The sequence below is a fragment of the Carcharodon carcharias genome, chromosome 6 (genome assembly GCF_017639515.1).
Source record: "Carcharodon carcharias isolate sCarCar2 chromosome 6, sCarCar2.pri, whole genome shotgun sequence".
Lineage (NCBI taxonomy): Eukaryota > Metazoa > Chordata > Chondrichthyes > Lamniformes > Lamnidae > Carcharodon > Carcharodon carcharias.
Window position 1 is genome coordinate 3,643,000 of NC_054472.1, and position 25,836 is coordinate 3,668,835.

General features: G+C 46.6%; 1 protein-coding gene across 1 annotated transcript; it reads right to left on the bottom strand.

Annotated features, from left to right (window-relative positions):
* Positions 1-95: 95 nt before the first annotated feature.
* Positions 96-18,185, bottom strand: pkhd1l1.2 (PKHD1 like 1, tandem duplicate 2). The gene is made up of 8 exons (XM_041190217.1): positions 18,156-18,185; positions 17,524-17,654; positions 16,463-16,806; positions 16,213-16,344; positions 14,258-14,409; positions 7,138-7,291; positions 4,570-4,657; positions 96-312 (listed from the first exon to the last, which is right to left on the bottom strand). The coding sequence occupies exons 1-8, from the start codon at positions 18,183-18,185 to the stop codon at positions 306-308; spliced, it is 1,038 nt and encodes a 345-aa protein (XP_041046151.1). The 3' UTR covers positions 96-305.
* Positions 18,186-25,836: the final 7,651 nt, after the last annotated feature.

A 25,836-nucleotide genomic window follows, 5' to 3' on the forward strand; every position in this document is an offset into this window, starting at 1 on the left:
AGAGGAGCAAGACAGTGGTCAAGGCTCTTAAAATTGATTCTCTGGGACCAGAAAGATAAGCGGAGATGGGGGGGAAATGAGGCACAACCCATGTAGGAAAGAGGTCAGTGCAGAAAACTGCAACAGGCTGTATTCTTTATTTAACCAGAAGTAGCACAGTGGAGAACATTTTACCATTTATCATGCATTGAGCTGGTCAGTTTTGCACAGGTGGGAGAGAGTGGCCTGGATTGTCAGCAGTTACTGTGTCGATGTGCTTCTTGTCTTGTGCATCTGACCCGGCAGAAGGCTGAATCATCTTGGTGTTAACGGCTGCAAATAAACATATCAGCACAGTGTGAAAACCCAAAGCCATGAGCTGGGTCAGCCAGCGCAACCATGTCACCCGTGGCTGAAATCATTCTCCCCCGGACCTCTGTCAGAGCAGCTTTAGAAGCAGATATTTAAGGATTGAGTTATCACCTGGGAGGTGTCTGTGCAGCCTGGGTCAATACTGTGCTAAATGTATTCACCGATTCTGCAGAAGCTTGGCAATGCCCCTTGCAAAATATACCAAACCTAACTCCGAGATTCACAGAATTGTTACAACACGAGAGGCCATTCGGCCCATTGTGCCTGCACCGGCTCTCCAAATGACCAAGTCGCCTAGTTTTCTCCCTGTAATCCTGCACGTTCTTCCTTTTCAGATTACAGTCTAATTCCCTTTTGAGTACTTCAATTGAACCAGCCTCCACCACACTCTCAGGCTGTACCTTCCAGACCCTAACCACTCGCTGCATGTAAAAGGTTTTCCTCTTGTCACTACAGCTTCTTTTGCCAATTACTTTAAATCTGTTCTCAATCCTTTCATGAGTAGGAACAGTTTCTCCCTATCTACTCTGTCCAGGCCCCTCAGGATTTTGAACATCTCTATCAAATCTCCTCTCAACCTTCACTTCTCCAAGGAAAACAATCCTAACTTCTTCAGTCTATCTTCATAACTGAAGTTCCTCATCCTGGAACCATTCTCGTGAATGCTTTTCTGTACTCTTTCTAAAGCCTTCACATCCCTTCTAAAGTGTGACACCCAAACTGGATGCAATACTCCAGCTGAGGCCAAACTAGTGTCTTATACAAGTTCAACATAACCTCCTCGCTCTTGTACTCTATGCCCCTATTAATAAAGCCCAGGATACTGTATGTTTTATTAACCGTTCCCTCAACCTGTCCTGTCACCTTCAATGATTTATGCACATGTGCACCCAGGCCCCTCTGCTCCTGCACCCCCTTTAGAGTTGTTCCCCTTATTTTATTGTGTCTCCATGTCTTTCCTATCGAAATGAATTCATTTCTCCACATTGAGCTTCATCTGTCACCTGTCCACCTATTCCAACAACTTGTCTATGTACCTTTGAAGTTCTACACTATCATCTTCAGTTCACAATGTTTCCAAGTTTTGTATCATCCACAAACTTTGAAATTGCTCCCTGCACACTGAGGTCTAGATCATTAATAAATATCAGGAAAAGAAAGGTCCCAACACTGACCCCTGGGAAACTCCTACAAGACTTCCTCCAGCCATTAATCACTGCTCTGTTTCCTGTCACTCAGTCAATTTCATATCCATACTGCTTTTACCCAGATGTATAATGACGTGAATAAAGCGAATTGAGAGTTAAGAGAGAATTGGCTCTTCTCCTCTTTGTACTAAGCCAACAACCATTACCGGTGACCTCTGGCAACACTATTGTCCCTTTTATTCCATGAGCTATAAATTTGCTCACAAATCTGTTGTGTGGCACTGTATCCAATGTATTTTGGAAGTCCATGTACACCACCTCAACAGTATTACCCTCATCAACCCTCTCTGTTACCTCTTCAAAAAACTCCATGTTAGGTAAAGACTATTTTTCCTTAAATCCCTGCTGGCTTTCCTTAATTAACCTGCATTTGTCCATGTGACTATTAATTTTGTCCTGAATTGTTTCTGGACTTCCCCATCACTGAAGTTAAACTGACTGGTCTGTAGTTGCTGGGTTTATCTTTAAGCCCTTTTTTGAACGAGGGTGTAATGTTTGCAATTCTCCAGTCCTCTGGCAGCACACCCGAGTCTAAGACTGGAAAATTATGGCCAGTGTCTCTGTAATTTCCACTCTCACTTCCCTCCATTTCATTGGATGCTTCTCATCTGGCCCTGTTTCCTAATCACATTAAAGTACAGGCAGCCTATCCAATGCCTCTCTCTATGAAGTTTAAATCCTGCCTATGTATTAATTGCCTCCTCTTTCACCATGATCTGGGTAGCACCTTCCTCCTCGGTAAAGACAGATGCAAAGTATTCATTTAATATCTCAGCCACGCCCCCTTCCTCCATGTGTGAATCCCCTTTTTTGGTCCCTAATCAGCCCTACTCCTCCTTTTACCACTGTTTTACTATTTATATGCCTAAAGAAGACTTTGATATTCCCTTTTATATTAACTGCCAGTCTCTTTTTATACTCTTTCTTTGCTTTTTCACATTTCCTCTGAACCTACTATATTCAGCCGGGTTCTGAATTGTATTTTCTATCTGACATCTGTCATTAGCACATTTTTTCTGCTTTATCTTAATTTTTTGCTCTTTTGTCATCCAGGGAGCTCTGGATTTTTTTACCCTACCTTTCCCTTTCGAAGGAATATACCTTGACTGTGCCTGAAGGAGAGTAAGAAGGTCGTGTTGAACTTGTATAAGACACTAGTTAGGCCTCATCTGGAGTACTGTGTCCAGTTCTGGGCACCGTACTTGAGGAAGGATGTGAAGGCGTTGGAGAGAGTACAGAGGAGATTCACAAGAATTATTCCTGGGATGAAGATCTGTAGCTATGAGGATAGATTGGAGAGATTGGGGCTGAATTCCTTGGAGAAAAGAAGAGACTTGATAGAGGTATTCAAGATCCTGAGGGGTATGGACAGGGTAAATAGTGAGAAACTGTTCCCACTCAAGAGAACATCAAGAACTAGAGGGCACAGATTCAAAATAATTGGCAAAAGGAATAAAAGTGATGTAAGGAAAATTTGTTTCACCCAGAGGGTGGTTGGAGTTTGGAACAAACTTCCTGAGAGGGTGTTGTAGGCAGGTTCGATCGAGGTATTCAAAAGGCAATTGGATTGCTCCCTGAAAAGAGAGAATGTGCAAGGTTACAGGGATAAGGCAGGGGTGTGGGATTAAGTAGAATGCTCTTTCAGAGAGCCAGTGCAGACTTGATGGGCCAAATGGCCTCTTTCTGCACTGTAAAGATTATATGAAAGATTCTATGAACTATCTCTTTTTTGAAGATTGCCCATTGTTCAGCTACAGTTTTTCCTGCCAATCTTTGGCTCCAATTGACTCGGCCCAGATCTGTTCTTGCCACATGGAAGTTGGTTTCCCCCAGTTAATTGTTCTTACACTGGGTTGTTCATTGCCCTTTGAATAGCCCGGCTAAATCTTATGATACAATGATCACCATCCCCTAGATGTTCTCCCACTGATATTTGATCCACTTGGCCCAATTCATTCCCAAGAAACAAGTCTAGCTGTGCTTCCTTTCTTATTTAACTGGACACAGACAGCTGTAGAAAATTCTCCTGAACACACTATAGGAACTCTTGCCCCTCTCTGCCGTTTACACTATCACTATCCCAATCTATAGTTGGATAATTATGATCCCCTATTATAACTATTCTATAAATCCTGCACTTCTCTGTAATTTCCTTGCAAATTTGCTCCTCCACATCTTTTCCCCTTCTTACTCGCCTATACATTACATCGAGCAATGTAACTGCACCCTTTTTTGTTCCTTAGCTCTAGTCAAATAGATTCTGTCCTTGACCCCTCTGGAACATCCTCTTTCCCAGCATTGCAATGTTCTCCTTAATCAATACCGCTACCCTTTTCTTCCTTTCCTATTTTTCCTGAACACCATGAGCAGAATTTTCCATAAATGAGACTAAGTGCGGTAGTGGGCTGTTTGGGCAGCGCTTACCCCACTGTCTGGAAGGACAGGAACTCGCACCCGATTCTGCGCTTGGAGCCTCGTTAATTATGCAAAGGCGCGTTTCGGTCCGAATCACGTGGCAGGTCAGCAGTTGACTCATGCGGCCACTGTCAGCTGGTGGGCACGAAGGTCCAGACACCGTTCCTTCACTGTCGCTGGGTCAAAATCCTGGAACACCCTCCCAAAGAGCACTATGGGTGTTCCTACGCCACATGGACTGCAGCGGTTCAAGAAGGCAACTCACTGCCACCTTCTCAAGGGCGATTAGGGATGGGCAATAAATGGTTGCCTAGCCAGTGACGCCCACATTCTGGGAATGAATGAACAGCTGCATAAATAGGCCACCACTTATCCCTGAAAACATCACAGACATTAGAATGACAGCAAGCTAGTGTTCATGGATCAAGCTTCAAGGGTTGAGTGAGCAGCTTAACATTGACAGTCGATCCCTGTCCCCACCTGTTAATTTCCATATTATGCTAACACAGAAGAGGATGAACAGGAAGCCTCCCACAATGCAGCCGCTGATTATCCCTCCTGTGTTACCATGGAACGAAGCTGTGCTAGGGCATACCGGCTTGACTGGAATGTTGGTTCCACAGAGAAGATGTTAGAACGAGTTTGAATTGACTTCAGTTGGAACATTAGTTTGTAGCTGGTTCCTGTGACACAATAATTAACAACAAAAAAAAAATTAGACAAAATGTTTTGGAGCCAATTTATCATTGATTTAGAATTTTACATCACAGAAACAGGCTGTTTGACACAACTCACGACGGTGATGTTTATGTTCTACAGGATCCTCCCTCCCAACTTCCCCGTCTAATCTTCACAACATGACCTTAGTTTTTCTCTCCTGCATGTATTTCTCTAATTCCCCTTGAATGTATGTTCAATATTCACTTCAACCCGAGGTAGCAAGTTCTACATTTTCACCACAGAATAACAACTTAAATTTTACATAGCACCTTTCATGAAATAGCACATCCCAGGGCACTTTAGAGGAGCACTGGAAAACAAGATGTCACACCAAGCCACAAAAGGAGATATTAGATCAGACGACCAAAGGATTAGACAAAGAGGTTGGTTTTAAAGGAGGAGAATGAGATGGAGAGGTTTTGGGAGGGAATGCCAAAGAATAGGGCCCAGATAGCTGAAGGTATGGCTGCTAATTATAAATGGGAATGTGCAGGAGGCCAGAAACTGACACCACCAGATATCTTGGAGGGTTGTAGGGGCTGGAGGAGGTTAGTGATAGGGAGGGTTGATGGGGCTGAAGGAGGTTACAGAGATGGGAGGGTTGTAGGGGCTGGGTAAGGTTACAGAGATAGGGAAGGTTGGAGGGGCTGAGGGAAGTTACAGAGATAGGGAAGGTTGGAGGGGCTGGGGGAGGTTACAGAGATAGGGAAGGTTGGAGGGGCTGGGGGAAGTTACAGAGATAGGGAAGGTTGGAGGGGCTGGAGGAGGTTACAGAGATAGGGAAGGTTGGAGGGGCTGGGGGAGGTTACAGAGATAGGGAAGGTTGGAGGGGCTGGGGGAAGTTACAGAGATAGGGAAGGTTGGAGGGGCTGGAGGAGGTTACAGAGATAGGGAAGGTTGGAGGGGCTGGGTAAGGTTACAGAGATAGGGAGGGTTGTAGGGGCTGGGGGATGTTACAGAGATAGGGAGGGTTGTAGGGGCTGGGGGAAGTTACAGAGATAGGGAAGGTTGGAGGGGCTGGGTAAGGTTACAGAGATAGGGAAGGTTGCAGGGGCTGGGGGAGGTTACAGAGATAGGGAAGGTTGCAGGGGCTGGGGGAGGTTACAGAGATAGGGAAGGTTGTGGGGGCTGGGGGATGTTACAGAGATAGGGAAGGTTGCAGGGGCTGGGGGAGGTTACAGAGATAGGGAAGGTTGTAGGGGCTGGGGGAGGTTACAGAGATAAGGAAGGTTGCAGGGGCTGGGGGAGGTTACAGAGGTAGGGAAGGTTGCAGGGTCTGGGGGAGGTTACAGAGATAGGGAAGGTTGTGGCGGTTGGGGGAGGTTACAGAGATAGGGAAGGTTGCAGGGGCTGGGGGAGGTTACAGAGATAAGGAAGGTTGCAGGGGCTGGGGGAGGTTACAGAGATAGGGAAGGTTGCAGGGGCTGGGGGAGGTTACAGAGATAGGGAAGGTTGCAGGGGCTGGAGGAGGTTACAGAGATAGGGAAGGTTGCAGGGGCTGGAGGAGGTTACAGAGATAGGGAAGGTTGTAGGGGCTGGGGGAGGTTACAGAGATAGGGAAGGTTGTAGGGGCTGGAGGAAGTTACAGAGATAGGGAAGGATTTGAAAACAAGTTGTGCCCTGCCTCTAGCTGATTGGCAGAGCCAATGTTGCTTGGATATTGGGGAACGAAGCTGGAATTATGAGGTTTAATCTGTCTATCAACAAAGACACTTTGACTTTAACCTTATCCAGTGAGCAGAGACCCTCTCCCACCCCTCTGCCGGACTCATGATCCTTACCAGCCCCACCTCCTCCCCCTGACTGAGATTCCCACTGTCTGGTCCAACAATGCCCTCAACAACCTTTTCCTGGGAACTTTGATGATTTGCTGGCCCCCCAAAAAAATCCCAGTTGTTGGAAATCTGACCTGGAGACAAATCCTATCCAGGTACTGCTGGAATCAGGATGAGGTTCTTCACTCACCCTGCCTGCCCCTTTCCCTTGAGTTTATGGTGGGGGTGTGGTGGGGGTGTGGCGGGGGTGGGGTTGGGGGGGAGGTTAGAAAGTTGCTAATGTAAGGTTCAGTATCTGATGGGGCACAGGACTGGGTATGTTTCTCTGTATGCTATCACATTTTAATACAATCACCCCAACACTCTGACCCTGAGCTTCCCCCGCCCCCCCCCCACCCCCTCCACCACCTCCAATCCCACGGTCTGATTCTGTCCTTTTTGAGTTGCTCTCCTTCCCACTTTTCCATCATTTCGATTTTGCTGTTTCCTCATCACAAACCCTGAGAAGCGATATGAACGGTCACAGAAATATTATCAGTGAAAGCCCTTGATTCTGTCACTGACTCAGGAATGTTAGATATGTAACTTCTAGCAGTGACAGTTTGAGAAAATCTTTACTTTCGGAGAGAACGGATTTTGTGAGGAGCTGAGCTGCTGATTCCTGTTACCCGTTGTGCTGATTGCGAGGTCAGTGTAATTTGCCCAACAGCCATTGAACAAGATACTTGTTGTCCCATTAAGTCCTGGAATGGTCACATTCTGAGAATCCATGAGGATAGCATTCGGTTCCCATGAGGTAACACCCACTGACACACAGTTATCCTAGAACACAGAACAAGATCATCAGATTATAGACAGAGTGCAGTCCAACACTGTGTACGAGAATTCCAGTCACAACACCGTGTATCACAACACCCTGTACCAAAACATTGTGTGCTGGAATGCCAAGTACCACAGCATCAGACAGTAGGACAGTCCCTTACCCTAACACCCAACAGTGTAATGCCCACTACCCTAATGGCAAAGCCTGGAAGGGCCCATTGCCTGACAACCAAAACACCCTACACTGCACGTTCTGGTATGTTTTTAACAAGCCATCCCAGGATGGAATATCAATACTGTCATAAAGAGTACTTTTTAAAGACTTTTTTTCCTTTTTCCAAACCCTCGAGACAGTCTCCTGACTGTGGCTGAGGGTCAACCAGATCTCACTTCCTCTCCAAACCACACCCGAGCCAGCTTCTGGGAGCAGTGTGTAAGTGGCCTGGTACCCACCCCCAACCCCCGCTCCATCTTTCCCTTGGCTCCAACTTCTAATGCTTCTCCACTGAGGCACTGAGTGTCTTGTGAGGTTTTTAATGCAAAGTCTGGTAATGGTGGTTGGATTTTTGGACAATGGGCACATTTTGGAAATTCCACTCTCCAACCCTTGGGAATTCAGGTGTGGTCTCACTGAGATTTCCCAACTGTTCACAAATTTGTAAACGGCAATGAATACATTTTCAAAAAGTGCAACAAATATTCTGATTAAAACCGATCCCATGGAACCTATGGAAAGTCAATGCATCGAATCTCCTGTTGACAGGTGTCATAGAGAAATAGCCATAGAGTCAAGTATTGGCTACTTTTAGGTACAGGAATCTTTTCAATTATATTTTAATATTAGATTGTGCTGATGTCTAAATGGTGTTAGAAGAGCTGAAGTACAAAAAACCAATCTTCCCTCTTTCAGGGTGTACAACTATTGGATAAATACTTCAATAAGAAAATCTTACAGGGGTATTAGGAGAGAGTGGAGGAGGGAGATAACTAGATTTTTAAAAATTCATTCATGGGATGTGGGCTTCGCTGGCTGGGCCAGCATTTATTGCCCATCTCTAGTTGCCCTTGAGAAGGTGCTGGTGAGCTGCCTTCTTGAACCACTGCAGTCCATGTGGTGTGGGTACACCCGCAGTGCTGTTAGGGAGGGAGTTCCAGGATTTTGACCCAGCGACACTGAAGGAATGGTGATATATTTCCAAGCCAGGATTGTGAGTGACTTACAGGGGAACGTCCAGGTGGTGGTGTTCCCATCTATCTGCTGCCCTTGTCCTTCTAGGTGGTAGTGGTTGTGGGTTTGGAAGGTACTGTTGAAGGAGCCTTGGTGAATTCCTGCAGTGCATCTTGTAGATGGTACACTCTTGCTGCTACTGTACGTCAGTGGTGGAGGGAGTGAATGTTTGTGAATGTGGTGCCAATCAAGCAGGCTGCTTCATCCTGAATGGTGTCAAGCTTCTTGAGTGTTGTGGGAGCTGCACTCATCCAGGCAAGTGAAGAGTATTCCATCACACTCCTGACTTGTGCCTTGTAGATGGTGGACAGGCTTTGGGGAGTCAGGAGGTGAGTTACTCATCACATAGTTCCTAGCCTCTGACCTGCTCTTGTAGCCACAGCATTTATATGGCTAGTCCAGTTCAGTTTCTGGCCAATGGTAAGCCCCCAGAACCTTGATAGTGGGGAATCGATGATGGTAATGCCATTGAATGTCAAGGGGCGATGGTTGGATTCTCTCTTGTTGGAGATGGCCATTGCCTGGCACATTTTCGGCATGAATGTGACTTGCCACTTGTCAGCCCAAGCCTGGATATTGTCCAGTTCTTGCTGCATTTGGACATGGACTGCTTCAGTATCTAAGGAGTTGCGAATGGTGCTGAACATTGTGCAATCATCAGCGAACATCCCCATTTCTGACCTTATGATGGAAGGAAGGTCATTGATGAAGCAGCTGAAGATGGTTGGGCCGAAGACACTATCCTGAGGAACTCCTGCAGTGATGTCCTGGGACTGAGATGACTGACCTCCAACAACCACAACCATCTTCCTTTGTGCTAGGTATGACTCCAACCAGTGGAGAGTTTTTCTCCAATTCCCATTAACTCCAGTTTTGCTAGGGCTCCTTGATGCCACACTCGGTCAAATGCTGCCTTGATGTGAAGGGCAGTCACTCTCACCTCACCTCGAGAGTTCAATTGTTTTGTCCGTGTTTGAACCAAGGCTGTAATGAGGTCAGGAGCTGAGTGGCCCTGGTGGAACCTAAACTGGGTGTCTGTGAGCAGGTTATTGCTAAGCAAGTGCTGCTTGATAGCACTGTTGATGACCCCTTCAATTACTTTACTGATGATGGAGAGTAGACTGATGGGGCGGTAATTGTCCGGGTTGGATTTGTCCTGCTTTTTGAGTACAGGACGTACCTGGGCAATTTTCCACATAGCCGGGTAGATGCCAGTGTTGTAGCTGTACTGGAACAGCTTGGCTAGGGGCGCGGCAAGTTCTGGAGCACAAGTCTTCAGTACTATTACCGGAATATTGTCAGGGCCCATAGCCTTTGCAGTATCCAGTGTCTTCAGCTGTTTCTCGATATCACATGGAGCGAATCGAATTGGCTGAAGACTGGCATCTGTGATGCTGGGGACCTCCGGAGGAGTCCGAGATGGATCATCCACTCGGCATTTCTGGCTGAAGATTATAGCAAATGCTTCAGCCTTATCTTTTGCACTGACGTGCTAGGCTCCTCCATCATTGAGGATGGGGATATTTGTGGAGCCTCCTCCAGTGAATTGTTTAATTTTCCGCCACCATTCATGACTGGATGTGACAGGACTGCAGAGCTTAGATCTGATCTGTTGGTTGTGGGATTGCTTAGCTCTGTCTATCACTTGCTGCTTATGCTGTTTGGCACGCAAGTAGTCCTGTGTTATAGCTTCACCAGGTTGACACCTCATTTTTAGGTATGCCTGGTGCTGCTCCTGACATGCCCTCCTGCACTCTTCATTGAACCAGGGTTGATCCCCTGGCTTGATGGTAACGGTAGAGTCGGGGATATGCCAGGTCATGAGGTTACAGATTGTGTTTGAGTACAATTCTGCTGCTGCTGATGGCCCACAGTGCCTCACAGGTTTCCCTTTGAGGAAGCCAGAACAGAAAGCATAGGCTGAAAGGCCCTTTATGTGGTACTATTTGGATTTCATGAGCCATTATTTTGAGGCTCCTGTTTACCCTGAGTAACATGTGGAGATACTATTGGATTTATTTAATTGTTAGCTCACCAATACTCACCACATCTCAAGAACAAATGTATCTTTTTTGTTGAAAATGATGAACATTTTCAGGCAATGCAAATGAAACCTTTCGGTTGAAGCGTAACAAGTTATCATCCAGCGCCATTACACTGGGCTGTCGCTTCAACAATTGCCCGGCCTGTCCAGCAATTGGTTCCTTTACCACAATGAGACCTGTCACAGCGGCCATGTAGTTATTACTCACTGCTTTGCTCATCACCGGTTTTGAAGCCATCTCCAGTAACAGAAACAATAACAACTTGTATTTATATAGAGCCCTGAATATGGTAAAACATGCCAAGGTGTTTCACAGAAACTTTCAGTGAAATTGACCCCGAGCCACGTAAAGAGATTTTGGGAGTGGTGACCAAAAACTTGGTCAAAGAGCGGCTTAAAGGAGGAGAGAGAGGTGGAGAGGTTTAGGGAGGGAATTCCAGAGCTTAGGGCCCAGGCAGCTGAAGGCACGGCTGCCATTTAAAATCAGGAATGGTCAAGAGGGCAGGATAGGTGAGGGCAAAGATCACAGAGGGTTGTGGGCTTGGAAGAGATTACAGAGATAGGGGAGGGTGAGGCCATTTGAAAACAAGGATGACAATTTTAAAATCAGAACTTTGCTTAAGCAATTGTAGGTCAGTGAGCACAGGGGTGGTGGGTGAATGGGACTGATTATGAGTTAGGACATGGACAGCAGTTTTGGATGAGCTCAAGTTTACAGAGGGTAGAATGTGGGAGAGCAGCAAGGAATGTGCTAGAATAGTCAAGTCTAGAGGTAACAAGGGCATGAATGAAGGCTTCAGCAGCAGATGAGCTGGGAAAGACAGAGAAGAATGTTAGAATTTACCAAGAAAACGAATCAGTTGATCAAAACTGGAGTTACTACAATAAAGGCACTGTTGAAACTTATTTGTCCATCACTGCTAATCGGTACAGTGTATGGACGATTATTAGACATGTGCCTATTTATATAGAGAATGTTGGCCACTTTCCAGTCCAGCAGCAACTGGTCCTTCAATGGTGGATGGTTGGGATACAAGACAGGCAGTTATCTCCTGTTCAAGACCATTGCTTCTTGAAGGGCATCAAGTAAATTCATCAACCTCTCAATGAACAGGCATCATTCTGCTACTTCCATCCTGGACTCAGGAAAGTGGAGAGTGAACTTCACCAAGCCCTTGACTGCTTCCCATGGTGATCAATGCAGAATTTGATCATTTACATGGACAGTGCATGTGACAGTGTAATATGTTTGTGCAGAATTTGTTGGTGAGACCGTTTTGGTATCTATGAGAATAGAGATGAGATGGGGTCAGGTCCTCAGCTGACAGAGACCCCCCACTGCTACCGGGTTACTGTCCCTCAACCTGTTTCCTAAAGGTCCAACTCTAAAACTTGTGGAAATCAGGGCTATTGGGAAGAAGATGAAGAACTTCTCAAACAAAACATGGCAGCAATAAAGTTACAACAAAAGTGTGCCTTTCGTTTCTGAGTGACAGATTTGAGGTTTTTTTTGTGATGAGTTTCCTTGTCTAAGAATATCCATTCACTGAAAGCAGATTTACACATATTGGTCTGAATTTGAGAATATTCCTTTTGTATGTGTATTTCACTGCCCAAATTTTCTGGAGTTTTTTGAACTCAGCACTTGTGTAATAAAAAATCTAATTTTTACCTGACTATCACTCCAAGTATCATCACCAAGTTTACCATCAAATATGTAACCCTTTGCAACATAGTGTACTCAGCTGGACTCTGTAGTGTAGATTATACTATTTCAGCTTATATGCCTTTCCTCAGCATACCTAGAACAGTTACACTGAAACAAGGCACTTAGCCCAACACATTTGCGTTGGTCTTTCTCCTTCATAAGTGCTGTATCCAAGATGCGGTGTCCCTTCCTATTCCCATATCCCTTTAAATCCCATTTTGTTGAGATCTTCTTCCATCCAATGGCAGAAAATTAGGTTTCTCACTTCATGGCTGAAGATCCTCAGCTGACACAATAGCAAGTATGCGAGGACATTCTTGAGCAATTATTCAATGTGCAGCCACAACCTGGATTCTTAGCACAGACACAGTCTGTTGATTTACATCCTTCAGATTGAAGTGACTCCTGGACACAATTACATCTGTTACAAAGGCTTATTTTACTGGTGATATTTGGAGAAGTCTTGTTTTCAGTTTGAGAAATTGAGGCAGAGGTTTGAAAAACAACTACAACTTTTCAAAAGGCCAAGACATCCGAGATTCACGTCCAATCCACATCTGGTTTCAGTTCTCAATTTATTAACCTGGCACACAGAGTTTCTAATGTAAAAGAAACAGTTGGCAGAAACTCCTCTCTAGAGATACAGTCGCTATGAAACCAACTGCACACATTGACTCATCTGGACTCTGGTGACCAGTGTTCAGTTTCCAAAATGGAACCCACCCTTGAGCATTCATTCCTATCCAACAGTCCAGAGGACGCCCATCCCAACAAATCTCCCGGACAGTATATTTTTCATTAAAATAAGAGTAACCTAACTTTCCTTTGTTTCTCTTCAAGTAAACAGACACAAAATTACCAGTGCCAGGAGAAACAAGACTGTAACCAAACCTCATACAGATCTGGTGAATCCAAATCTTCATGCTCCTCCAACATTCAAGGATGGATTTCCTCCTAGTTGCTAATTTTGCTGAGGTCATAGCCATGAATTTCACATAGGGACCACGTCTATGTTTTCACTAAAATTTGCAAAAGGTAGGAGCATCAAATTCTTAGGGACAAACCTTAGTACGAATACCAGTGAAAATACAAATGACCACAGCTTCGATAAGGAGATGGTCATATTACAAACGTACCACTGCAAGCTGGTGCAAGGATTCTTTATTCCCTGTGACTGGAAGACACAGGGAAGGTGATTCTAACCTGCCAGATGTCAATGGGGTGTAAAATGGGCAGATAATCTGATCCCCTCAGTTTATCACTGGGAGGGCTAGTCCCCCTTGAGCCAATGCTATCTTTCCTCACTCAGTCTCATGGTTAGAAACCGATCCTCTTCAGGGAGCTCCTTATACACATTCTTGTGTCTTCAGTCGCCAAATTCAGCAATTCTCCTTACCTCTCCGCTTGGTAAAAGCAAACACAAACTCCAATAACTGTGTGTTATCTTTTCCTGGCACAGTCAGGATAACTAGTTAGTCTTTGAGGCTGATCTAAAGGCTATTGGACTAATAATTCAATGTGAATGTTGTTCTGTTAAGTGTCTGGAAGGAATGATGGTCATTGACCTGAAACATTAACTCTTGCTTTCTCTCTCCACAGATGCTGCCTGACCTGCTGAGTGGTTCCAGCTTTGTCTGTCTTTATTTCAGAGTTCCAGCATCTGCAGTATTTTATTTTTGTTCTGGAAGGAATGTATTGATGTGAAGAGCTTTCCAAAGGAAACTAGATGAGTACATGAGAGAAAAGGGGATAGAAAGAAATGCTGAAAGGCTGAGAGAAGGCAGATGAAATGGGAGGAGGATTTTGAGTAGTATAAGCTACCAGCACAGGTTATTTAGGCCGATTGGCCTGTTTCTGTGCTGTATATTCCATGTAAATGAACAACAACTTGTGTTTATATAGCCAATTACATTCCCCACTCTGCCTATTTATTCACTGGAGAAGGTACAGTGCTGAACTGAATGAAATACAAACATAAGGCATTACCTGGGTCCACTGTGCGTCACCTGGAGGTGGGACTGGACTGGAGATATCCATTGCAGAGACTGTAAAACCCAGGGAAGTATTGAGGTTCCTACTGAGCTTTGCCTCACCAAGACTACTGGCAATTTCCCTCAGATCGGAGAAATGCAGATTACCTGGATAATATGAAATGAACACAAATCCCAGGTTAGTGGACCAACTTTTTCATAAACCTCTGAGCATTGTGCAAGGTTGATTCAGTACTTCATTTGAAGAATCATAATTGGCCTCCAGTGAAACAGCATTTACTCTCAGTCACCCTCTCCTTTACTATGTGGCACAGGTTGGGGAGGGGAGGGTAGAATTTCTGCAGTGTTCTCCCAAAAAACTACCCTAACTTCAGTGGAAGATCATCCAAAACCGTGTGGTAATGGCTTCAGATGCTGTTTCATAGAAAGAGGAGCGGGAATCTGGAACTTTCTCCCTCGAAAGAGTGTGGATGCTGAAGGTTAATTGAAATTTAAGACTGAGGTGGTGGATTATTGTTGGATTAAAGAATATGAGGAAAGGTGAAAAGATAGAATCGAGATACACATTGGATTGATAGGTGGAACAGATGTGAAGGGCTGAATGGCCTCCTCCTCTTCACGTTTTCAAGGCTCTTTGCCAAAGTTATGGTGGAATATTGGGAAAACCCCTGCAGAATTGCAGACGAATGAGTTGATTCCATATCCCAGTTGAGTGGTCATGTAGCAGGAAACCTTCGCAACCATTGATGTACACAGAGCACTCGAGGATCGCTGCACTAACTACAGTCACACCCTCAGAAAAGTCAGAGTGGAAGATACATCAACATGAGAAATAGGCAATTATCTGGCTCTCTTGAACACTTAGGGCAGAATTTTACAACCCCATCGTGGAGCGGGGGAGGGACAGTAAAAAGCAGCGAGCCGTTCAAAAGTCCATTGACTGGCAGGATCGGAAAATCCCGCCGGTGAGAGGGGCTGGAAAATTCTGCCCTCAGCGTATCTAGCAGGATGATACTGGGCCTCAGAGAATTAAGTTAGGGAGGATAGCAAACATAAACTTAACTTGTATCCTCTTGAATTTAGACAGACCGAGGGGAGCTGCAGAGAAACTCATTCCTCTGGGTGGGGAGGAATCCCGGACAAGGAAGAATAATCTTAAAATTTGAGCTCGCGAAGCATTTCTTCGCACAAGGGGGAGTGGAAATCTGGAAAACCCTCCCCCAAAAAGCTGTGAATGCTGAAAATGACAGAGATTAATAGATTGTAACTGGTTAAGAGTATCAGCGATATGAAGCCAAAGTGAATAAATCACTGGAACCGGCACATCTTTTAATGGTCTCATCTCATGTCTGATTGTTTCAAACCTTCAGGACCATTTGGGGGGGGGGGGTGGAAATTGATATGTTGATTAAATGTTAAAAGATTTAGAACTGAGAGCAGTAGGGTCATTTTTACACAGAGGTTGTGGTCTGTGGAATCACTACCGGAGTAAGTGATTAAAACAGAGACTATCTAAGAATGTGTTTGATAGATGGTTGGAGGAAAGGGGATAAAGGACTATAGGAACACAGTGAAAACACAAGATGAGGGTTTCATGCATGTGAAAGATAAAGGGCAGCTTGGAATAGCTGGGCCGAATGGCCTGTTTCCCCAATGTAAAAACGTATTGCTGTGGAGGGTTTGAATTCATATTTGAAGGCAACAGTTAAACGTTTAAAAAAAAATTGATCTCAGGGTGCTAGCATTTCTTGCCCATCATTAATTTGCCTTTGTGAACTGCTACAGTCAGTCCCATGTGGTGATGGTGTGAGGTAGGAAAATTTGAATGATTCTGTCATAATTGTGGCATTAGAATCACTTCAGATGGTTTGAAAAGTCATCCATATTGTGGGACTGGAGCCATGACTGAAGGACATTCGTCACCCAGTTGGGTTTTTACGACAATCCTACAGTTTGTCGTGGCCACTTTCTTTTTGCTGACACAGATATTGTCGGACTTTTTCAATTCAATTCCATAACATGCTTTCCTGGGATTTGAACTGTCGATATTTGGGTTGCTTGTCCTGGAGCTTCTCCTGGACACTAACATATCAGGTGAAAGTCTCATGCTCCAGGATTGCACAAAGTTATACCCTAATGCTGGTCTGTAGTGTTCAAAACTGCTGCTTATCTTCAGTCGAGGTAGCGTTGGTCAAGATACTTCTGCCTGATGAGAACTGCTCCAATGGGGGGTCTCCAATTTCCACTTTGACTGTAATCCCTGTAGCAAGTTTCCTGCGATGCCCTGTCTCCTGGACAATAATAGTAATGCAGATTTTACTTGGAGGCACATTTAGGAACAGCGCGAGATTCTCTACTAGGTTGGGACCATAGAATTCATCCATGGTCATTGCGGGTAGATTAAAGGAGATGTGAAGGACAGGAGATGTGTGGACCTCGATTAGAGTCGATCTTCTCACTAGGACATTAAGCATCTGGTATGTTCTGTCAAAGTAATTTGCTCCAGGGACAGGGGAGTCCAACTTGGGAATGCATTCTCCTGTGAACATAAAATGAAATGCATCAAGGGAACACAACAGACTTTATATGAATATAGAACATTGTTATATCACACCTGGAGCACTGTGAACAGTTCTGTCTACCATATTACAAAAAGGACAGAGAAACATTGGAGGAGGTACAAAAAAACTAGAATGATTTCAGAACTGAGAGGTTATACCAATCAGGAAAGTTTGGACAGCCTGGTGATCTTTTCCCTAGAAAAGAGAAATCCCACTAGAACTGACAGAGGCCTTAAAATGATGAAAGGGTTTGATAGGGCAGACATAGAGAAAATGTTTCCATTTGCAAGGAGACCAAAACTAGTGCCCAGACAGTCATTGATAAATCCAATCGGGAATTCAGGAGAAACTTCTTTACCCAGAGAGTGGGGAGAATGTGGAACTCACTCCCACAGGGAGTGGTTGAGGTGAATCGTTTACATACATTTAAATGGAAGCTGGATAAACACACGAGGGAGAGCAGAATTGGAGGATATGGTGATGGAGTGAGATGAAGAGAGGGTGGGAGAAGGCTCATGCGGAGCATTAGCACTTGGGCAGAGTGCCTTGTTTCTGTGCAGTAAATTCTATGTAACACCCAAATATCCAGTTCAGACAACACATTTCTTTCATTTCCCTCTTGCGCAGGAGTCTGTGAAATTTTACTGTGAAATTCAGGCAATTATTTTAAAGGAAAGATTCTGACATTAGTTTATCTGCATAGGTTGGACCTTTTAGTGTGAAGTCAGTGTGCTCAACATTCCATTCTGCATTGGTAGGAGGGACAAAAGTATTGTTCACATACACTTCCAGACGATGTGATGTGGAGTAATATATTGCCAAACATACAGCCTTTTTTTCAAAAAAAGGAAAGAATGATTAACTTTTGATTTTTTGTCCTTCATATCCCTGGCATCTTTCCAGTCAATAAACCCATCTACTGTTAGGATCCCAGCTGAGGTTATCACTGGACAAGTCAGATCCTTGGGTGGAACCCAGCTTGATAGATCCTAACTTTTATTTTTTGTGTAGATACGTGGAGTGGCAACTGAATAGAGTCATAGGAGTCAGCTGATGAACTTTTAACAAAAGGGTAAAACATTTATTAAACAAGAAAAGATGAACTATATTACAATACTCCTTTACCCACAACTACACCTTTACAGATTTGTAAGGATAACACAAGTTAACAAAAGCTATCTTATACTCTAATGTCCACAATAAGTACACAGGCCATGTAAACCAATAGGCACCCTACGGTCATACACACCACAGTCTGAAACCAAGTGACAGATGCCACCCCAGACAGATGCTATGGATCTTTCCTCAACTCCACCCAGATGCTTGTCAAACCGTAAGACAACCGGTCTCACTGAACTCCATCTTTCACACCAGGGTTCCCAATTTTCACTCTCGAAGAACTTCCTTTGGAATCTTCTCCCAAACTGACGCTTTCTCCCAGATGCCTTCCACAAGGGTCCACCTCCAGGGTTTCGAACTTTCCTTCCAATTGCCCTCTCGCTTGGATCACCATGTGCATTCAAGCTTCCTTCCACACACTCTGTCTCACTGACTCAGCCATGTCAACAGAACACCACTGCTTCACATGCCCATAGTAAAGAGTTACAGATCTTCAGCTGTCCCTGTGGAGCTCCTGGCCTCTCCCAAGCCTATATTGCTTTAAATCTGCTTCCTGCAGCTTTTCTTCTCTTTAAGCTTGAAGCTTGGAGCCTTCCTCTCTGCTCCTTACTGTCACTTCCACAGAACAGAACCTTTCCCAGGTTTCTGTCCTTGTCCCTTGACTAGACTGTCCTCTTGGGGCCTTTCCTGTTCCACTACCCTTTGAGGATTTTCATCTTTAGTTTCTGGAACCTGCTTCTGCAGTTTCCTCTCCTGTCCAGCCTCTCCACGCAGCTGGCTTCAACATTAGTTTGGGACTTGCTATCTGTCCCTCTGCTGTCCAGTCTCTCTGGAATCCTGGTTTCAACTGAACTTTGGTTTGGGACCAGCTATCTGTAGTGACTGTAGCTTTAAGAAAGGTAGTAATTGTAGCTTTAAAGAATGTAGTGGCTGTAGCTTTAAAACTTATTTTACTGTGTAGTATCACGTGACAGTGTGGACAAATCAGCCCTAATTGTGGGGAATCTTAGGGGAGGAGTTTCTGTCTCGTTGTGGATCTTGATGGAACCATGTAACTGCTGCTGAAGCCCTGTAAATAAAGTTCACTGTTTCTTATGAAAAACCTGAAACAAAAACAGAGAATGCTGGAAAAACTCAGCAGGTCTAATAGCATCTGTGGAGAGAGAAACAGAATTAACGTTTCAAGTCCGTATGACCCTTCATCAGAGCATTTTGCTTTTGCCTTATGAAAAACCTGTCCGAAGAATCAAGTCTGTAACACTTATCTGTCCCTCCAGCAGCTTCCAAGTGAACTGAATCTGCTTTTTTAAAAGTTTTCTCTGGGCAGAATCTTTGGGTCATGCATCCCGATGTCACCGGTGTCAGTCCGATCTTCAGTTCGGTGGGTGTACACCGGAATCAGCTACACACCCACAAAACTGTCAAAAGTCTATTAAGGCCATTTAAATATCAATTAAACTAATAAACTGAGCTGCCCATCCAACCTTCGCATTTTTCATGAAACCTCATCCATAGGTGAAGGTTTTAAAACATTAATAAAAATTTTTAATGCAATTCATAGACATGTCCCAGCTCATGTGGCACTGTCACATGAGGGGACATGTCTTTAATTTTTTTTCCTTTATTAAAATTTAAAAAAATCAATGTAATCTCCCTGAGGCAGCTCCGTGCCTCAGGGAGATTTCTGCGCTCTTTCATGCACATACATAGCGCAGGCCCCGACTCAGCCTACTACCCCCACCCGCACAGGGAGCACTCAGTGCTTCCGGGTGCATGTCACACTGGGCGGACCTTAATTCATCCATCCATGTAAAATGGCGGCGCGCAGTCGATCGTGGGCAGTGATTGGCTGCACACACCTGCCCATGCGAGCTCCCGCCCAACTCCCCCAATGGGGAGAAAATCTCTCCTGCGCGCGTGTGTGTGTGTGTGTGTGTGTCTGTGTGTGTGTGTGTATGGATGGGGTCTCCTTCTCTGGACACCTGTTGCTAGGTAATAGCATATTTTTTCCTACTCTTGGTTTGTTTTACTCCCCTTCAAGAGTCATAAAAATCTCATTAGAAATGCAGATATACAAACAGAGCTTTGGGCTGGCTGTCTACACCCAAAAATGAAACTAGATCCCAGGTTTCACCTTTTAATCCATAAAGAGAAAACAAATATAAATTGAACTTAAACTTAAAGATATACCTTATTCCTAACACATACAAATACAAATATAACTTACTTGAACTACCTTTATTTCCTAACACTACTGAAACATTAAATAAAAACAAATTATATTTATATAGCACCTTTAGTACACAAAATGTCCCAAGGTGCTTCACAGGAGCATTATCAGACAAAATGTTAGGGCAGGTGGTCAAAAGCTTGGTTAGAGAGAGAGAGAGAGGGGGGTGGAGAGGTTTAGGGAGGGAATTCCAGAGCGTAATACCCCTCCAGGCAGCTGAAGGCATGGCCGCCAATGGTGGAGCGATGGAAATTGGGGATGCTCAAGAGGCTGGAATTAGAGGAACGCAGAGACCTTGGTGGGTTGTAAGACTGGATTACGGAGATAGGGAGGTGAGAGACTACAGATATATCTGAAAACAAGAACGAGAATTTTAAAATTGAGGTGTCATCAGACTGGGTGCGAATTGAGCATTGGGATAGTTGAGATTGCAGATAACAAACACGTGGAGGAAGGTTTCAGGAGAAGATGAGCTGAGGCAGGAGATGAGCATTAATCTGGAGATGGAAATGGTTTTGGTGACAGAGTGAATATGAGGCTGGACAGAAAAAATTGCCAATGTATCAGTCAAAACCTCAAAATCAGGGTGCGAAGTTCAGAGGCAACTAGTTCCTGGCTACATTTTTTTGGATTATTATGCCAAGTATCTACTGGGGCCTTAGCATTACTGAGCACTCCCATCAGTGGACGTCACATCCCTTATTATTGGGAGCACACCTTCATTCTAACTTCTCCTACTCGATCTATCTGGAGAAATTGCAGCAACGATCCAGGGGGAAGGATGGGAAGGGGGTAAAACAGGCCTTTGATTGCACCACAAAACTAGCTGTCATTTTACACTGCCCTGATTTTCTTTCCTACCTATAAAATGAGGTCCCTGCAAAACAAGCGCTGATTCGCTATCACCCTTTTCACGCTATCACCCATTACCAATTTCATCCCCCAACCTATCAGGAATCTCACAACCGAGAACTCTTACTGTATCAGCAGAGATCCTCCTCTCTTTGTGCAGACAGAATTCCGCAGGACAAGGAATGCCAAACAATGTAGAGAATAATTCATAAAACTCATTATCCTCTTTAAAACTGCAGCTCAGTTTTTATTCTGCGAGCTTAAACTGGTCGCTCCCTTTCACAGTTACATACACATACATTTCTGCAGCCTGCAGATTTAAAAGTGACTCTATGGTAAAACTGGTCACCTGCAGAGGATCAATGTAAACCCCTTTGAAGTCACACTGAAATGAAAAGTTGGATGTTTCTGGTCAACATTAAACAAATAGCCAATCATTGACAAGTGTATATGTTGGGTGTCAGCGTGGTTCCGCTGGTTACACACCGACCTCTGAATCACAGGGTTCTCGGGTCCAATTGCTCTCCAGGGATAGAGTTTGAAAAGAAGGCTGACACCCCAGTGTCCAGGTAATGTTGCAGGGTTAGAGGGTGAGCACTGAGGGAGTGCTGCACTGTTGGAGGGTCAGTACTGAGGGAGTGCTGCACTGTCAGAGGGTCAGTACTGAGGGAGTGCTGCACTGTCAGAGGGTCAGTACTGAGGGAGTGCTGCACTGTCAGAGGATCAGTACTGAGGGAGTGCTGCACTGTCAGAGGGTCAGTACTGAGGGATTGCTGCACTGTCAGAGGATCAGTACTGAGGGAGTGCTGCACTGTCAGAGGATCAGTACTGAGGGAGTGCTGCACTGTTGGAGGGTCAGTAAAGAGGGAGTGCTGCACAGTCAGAGGATCAGTGCTGAGGGAGTGCTGCACTGTCAGAGGATCAGTACTGAGGGAGTGCTGCACTGTCAGAGGATCAGTACTGAGGGAGTGCTGCACTGTCAGAGGGTCAGTACTGAGGGAGTGCTGCACTGTCAGAGGGTCAGTACTGAGGGAGTGCTGCACTGTCAGAGGGTCAGTACTGAGGGAGTGCTGCACTGTCAGAGGGTCAGTACTGAGGGAGTGCTGCACTGTCAGAGGGTCAGTACTGAGGGAGTGCTGCACTGTCAGAGGGTCAGTACTGAGGGAGTGCTGCACTGTTAGAGGGTCAGCACTGAGGGAGTGCTGCACTGTTAGAGGGTCAGCACTGAGGGAGTGCTGCACAGTCAGAGGGTCAGTACTGAAGGAGTGCTGCACTGTTAGAGGGTCAGCACTGAGGGAGTGCTGCACTGTTAGAGGGTCAGCACTGAGGGAGTGCTGCACTGTCAGAGGGTCAGCACTGAGGAAGTGCTGCACTGTCAGAGGGTCAGTACTGAGGGAGTGCTGCACTGTCAGAGGGTCAGTACTGAGGAGTGCTGCACTGTTAGAGGGTCAGCACTGAGGAGTGCTGCACTGTCAGAGGGTCAGTACTGAGGGAGTGCTGCACTGTCAGAGGGTCAGTACTGAGGGAGTGCCGCACTGTCAGAGGGTCAGTACTGAGGGAGTGCTGCACTGTCAGAGGGTCAGTACTGAGGGAGTGCTGCACTGTCAGAGGGTCAGTACTGAGGGAGTGCTGCACTGTCAGAGGGTCAGTACTGAGGGAGTGCTGCACTGTCAGAGGGTCAGTACTGAGGGAGTGCTGCACTGTCAGAGGGTCAGTACTGAAGGAGTGCTACACTGTTAGAGGGTCAGCACTGAGGGAGTGCTGCACTGTTAGAGGGTCAGCACTGAGGGAGTGCTGCACAGTCAGAGGGTCAGTACTGAAGGAGTGCTGCACTGTTAGAGGGTCAGCACTGAGGGAGTGTTGCACTGTTAGAGGGTCAGCACTGAGGGAGTGCTGCACTGTCAGAGGGTCAGCACTGAGGAAGTGCTGCACAGTCAGAGGCTCAGTACTGAGGGAGTGCTGCACTGTCAGAGGGTCAGTACTGAGGGCGCGCTGCACCGTTAGAGGGTCAGCACTGAGGGAGTGCTGCACAGTCAGAGGGTCAGTACTGAAGGAGTGCTGCACTGTTAGAGGGTCAGCACTGAGGGAGTGCTGCACAGTCAGAGGGTCCGTACTGAAGGAGTGCTGCACTGTCAGAGGGTCAGTACTGAGGGAGTGCTGCACTGTCAGAGAGTCAGTACTGAGGGAGAGCCGCACTGTCAGAGGGTCAGTACTGAGGGAGTGCTGCACTGTCAGAGAGTCAGTACTGAGGGAGAGCCGCACTGTCAGAGGGTCAGTACTGAGGGAGTGCTGCACAGTCAGAGGGTCAGTACTGAAGGAGTGCTGCACTGTCAGAGGGTCAGTACTGAGGGAGTGCTGCACTGTCAGAGGGTCAGTACTGAGGGAGTGCTGCACTGTCAGAGGGTCAGTACTGAGGGAGTGCTGCACTGTCAGAGGGTCAGCACTGAGGGAGTGCCCCACTGTCGGAGGGTCAGTACTGAGGGAGTGCTGCACTATTCGAGGGTCAGTACTGACGACATGCTGCACTGTCAGAGGGTCAGTACTGAGGGAGTGCTGCACTGTCGGAGGGTCATTACTGAGGGAGTGCTGCACTGTCAGAGGGTCAGTACTGAGGGAGTGCTGCACTGTCAGAGGGTCAGTACTGAGGGAGTGCTGCACTGTCAGAGGGTCAGTACTGAGGGAGTGCTGCACTGTCAGAGGGTCAGTGCTGAGGGAGTGCTGCACTGTCAGAGGGTCAGTACTGAGGGAGTGCTCCAATGTCAGAGGGTCAGTACTGAGGGAGTGCTGCACTGTCAGAGGGTCAGTACTGAGGGAGTGCTGCACTGTCAGAGGGTCAGTACTGAAGGAGTGCTGCACTGTTAGAGGGTCAGCACTGAGGGAGTGCTGCACTGTTAGAGGGTCAGCACTGAGGAAGTGCTGCACAGTCAGAGGGTCAGTACTGAAGGAGTGCTGCACTGTTAGAGGGTCAGCACTGAGGGAGTGCTGCACTGTTAGAGGGTCAGCACTGAGGGAGTGCTGCACTGTCAGAGGGTCAGCACTGAGGAAGTGCTGCACAGTCAGAGGGTCAGTACTGAAGGAGTGCTGCACTGTTAGAGGGTCAGCACTGAGGGAGTGCTGCACTGTTAGAGGGTCAGCACTGAGGGAGTGCTGCACTGTCAGAGGGTCAGCACTGAGGAAGTGCTGCACAGTCAGAGGGTCAGTACTGAGGGAGTGCTGCACTGTCAGAGGGTCAGTACTGAGGGAGCGCTGCACTGTTAGAGGGTCAGCACTGAGGGAGTGCTGCACAGTCAGAGGGTCAGTACTGAAGGAGTGCTGCACTGTTAGAGGGTCAGCACTGAGGGAGTGCTGCACAGTCAGAGGGTCAGTACTGAAGGAGTGCTGCACTGTCAGAGGGTCAGTACTGAGGGTGTGCTGCACTGTCAGAGAGTCAGTACTGAGGGAGAGCCGCACTGTCAGAGGGTCAGTACTGAGGGAGTGCTGCACAGTCAGAGGGTCAGTACTGAAGGATTGCTGCACTGTCAGAGGGTCAGTACTGAGGGAGTGCTGCACTGTCAGAGGGTCAGTACTGAGGGAGTGCTGCACTGTCAGAGGGTCAGTACTGAGGGAGTGCCGCACTGTCGGAGGGTCAGTACTGAGGGAGTGCTGCACTGTCAGAGGGTCAGTACTGAGGAGTGCTGCACTAGTCGGAGAGTCAGTATTGAGGGAGTGTTGCACTGTCGAGGGTCAGTACTGAGGGAGTGCTGCTTTGTTAGAGGGTCAGTACTGAGGGAGTGCTGCACTGTCAGAGGGTCAGTACTGAGGGAGTGCTGCACTGTCAGAGGGTCAGTACTGAGGGAGTGCTGCACTGTCAGAGGGTCAGTACTGAGGGAGTGCTGCACTGTCAGAGGGTCAGTACTGAGGGAGTGCCGCACTGTCAGAGGGTCAGTACTGAGGGAGTGCTGCACTGTCAGAGGGTCAGTACTGAAGGAGTGCTGCACTGTCAGAGGGTCAGTACTGAGGGAGTGCTGCACTGTCAGAGGGTCAGCACTGAGGGAAGTGCTGCACAGTCAGAGGGTCAGTACTGAGGAGTGCTGCACTGTCAGAGGGTCAGCACTGAGGGAGTGCTGCACTGTAGAGGGTCAGTACTGAGGGAGTGCTGCACTATTCAGAGGGTCAGCACTGAGGAAGTGCTGCACTGTCAGAGAGTCAGTACTGAGGGAGTGCTGCACTGTCAGAGGGTCAGTACTGAGGGAGTGCTGCACTGTCGAGGGTCAGTACTGAGGGAGTGCTGCACTGTCAGAGGGTCAGCACTGAGGGAGTGCTGCACTGTCAGAGAGTCAGTACTGAGGGAGTGCTGCACTGTCAGAGGGTCAGTACTGAGGGAGCGCTGCACTGTCAGAGGGTCAGTACTGAGGGAGTCCTGCACTGTCATAGAGTAAGTACTGAGGGAGTGCTGCACTGTCAGAGGGTCAGCACTGAGGGAGTGCTGCACTGTCAGAGGGTCAGTACTGAAGGAGCGCTGCGCTAGTCAGAGGGTCAGTACTGAGGGAAGTGCTGCACTGTCAGAGAGTCAGTACTGAGGGAATGCTGCACTGTCAGAGGGTCAGTACTGATGGAGTGCTCCACTGTCAGAGGGTCAGTACTGAAGGAGTGCTGCACTGTCAGAGGGTCAGTACTGAGGGAGTGCTGCACTGTCAGAGGGTCAGTACTGAGGGAGTGCTGCACTGTCAGAGGGTCAGTACTGAGGGAGTGCTGCACTGTCAGAGGGTCAGTACTGAGGGAGTGCTGCACTGTCAGAGGGTCAGTACTGAGGGAGTGCTGCACTGTCAGAGG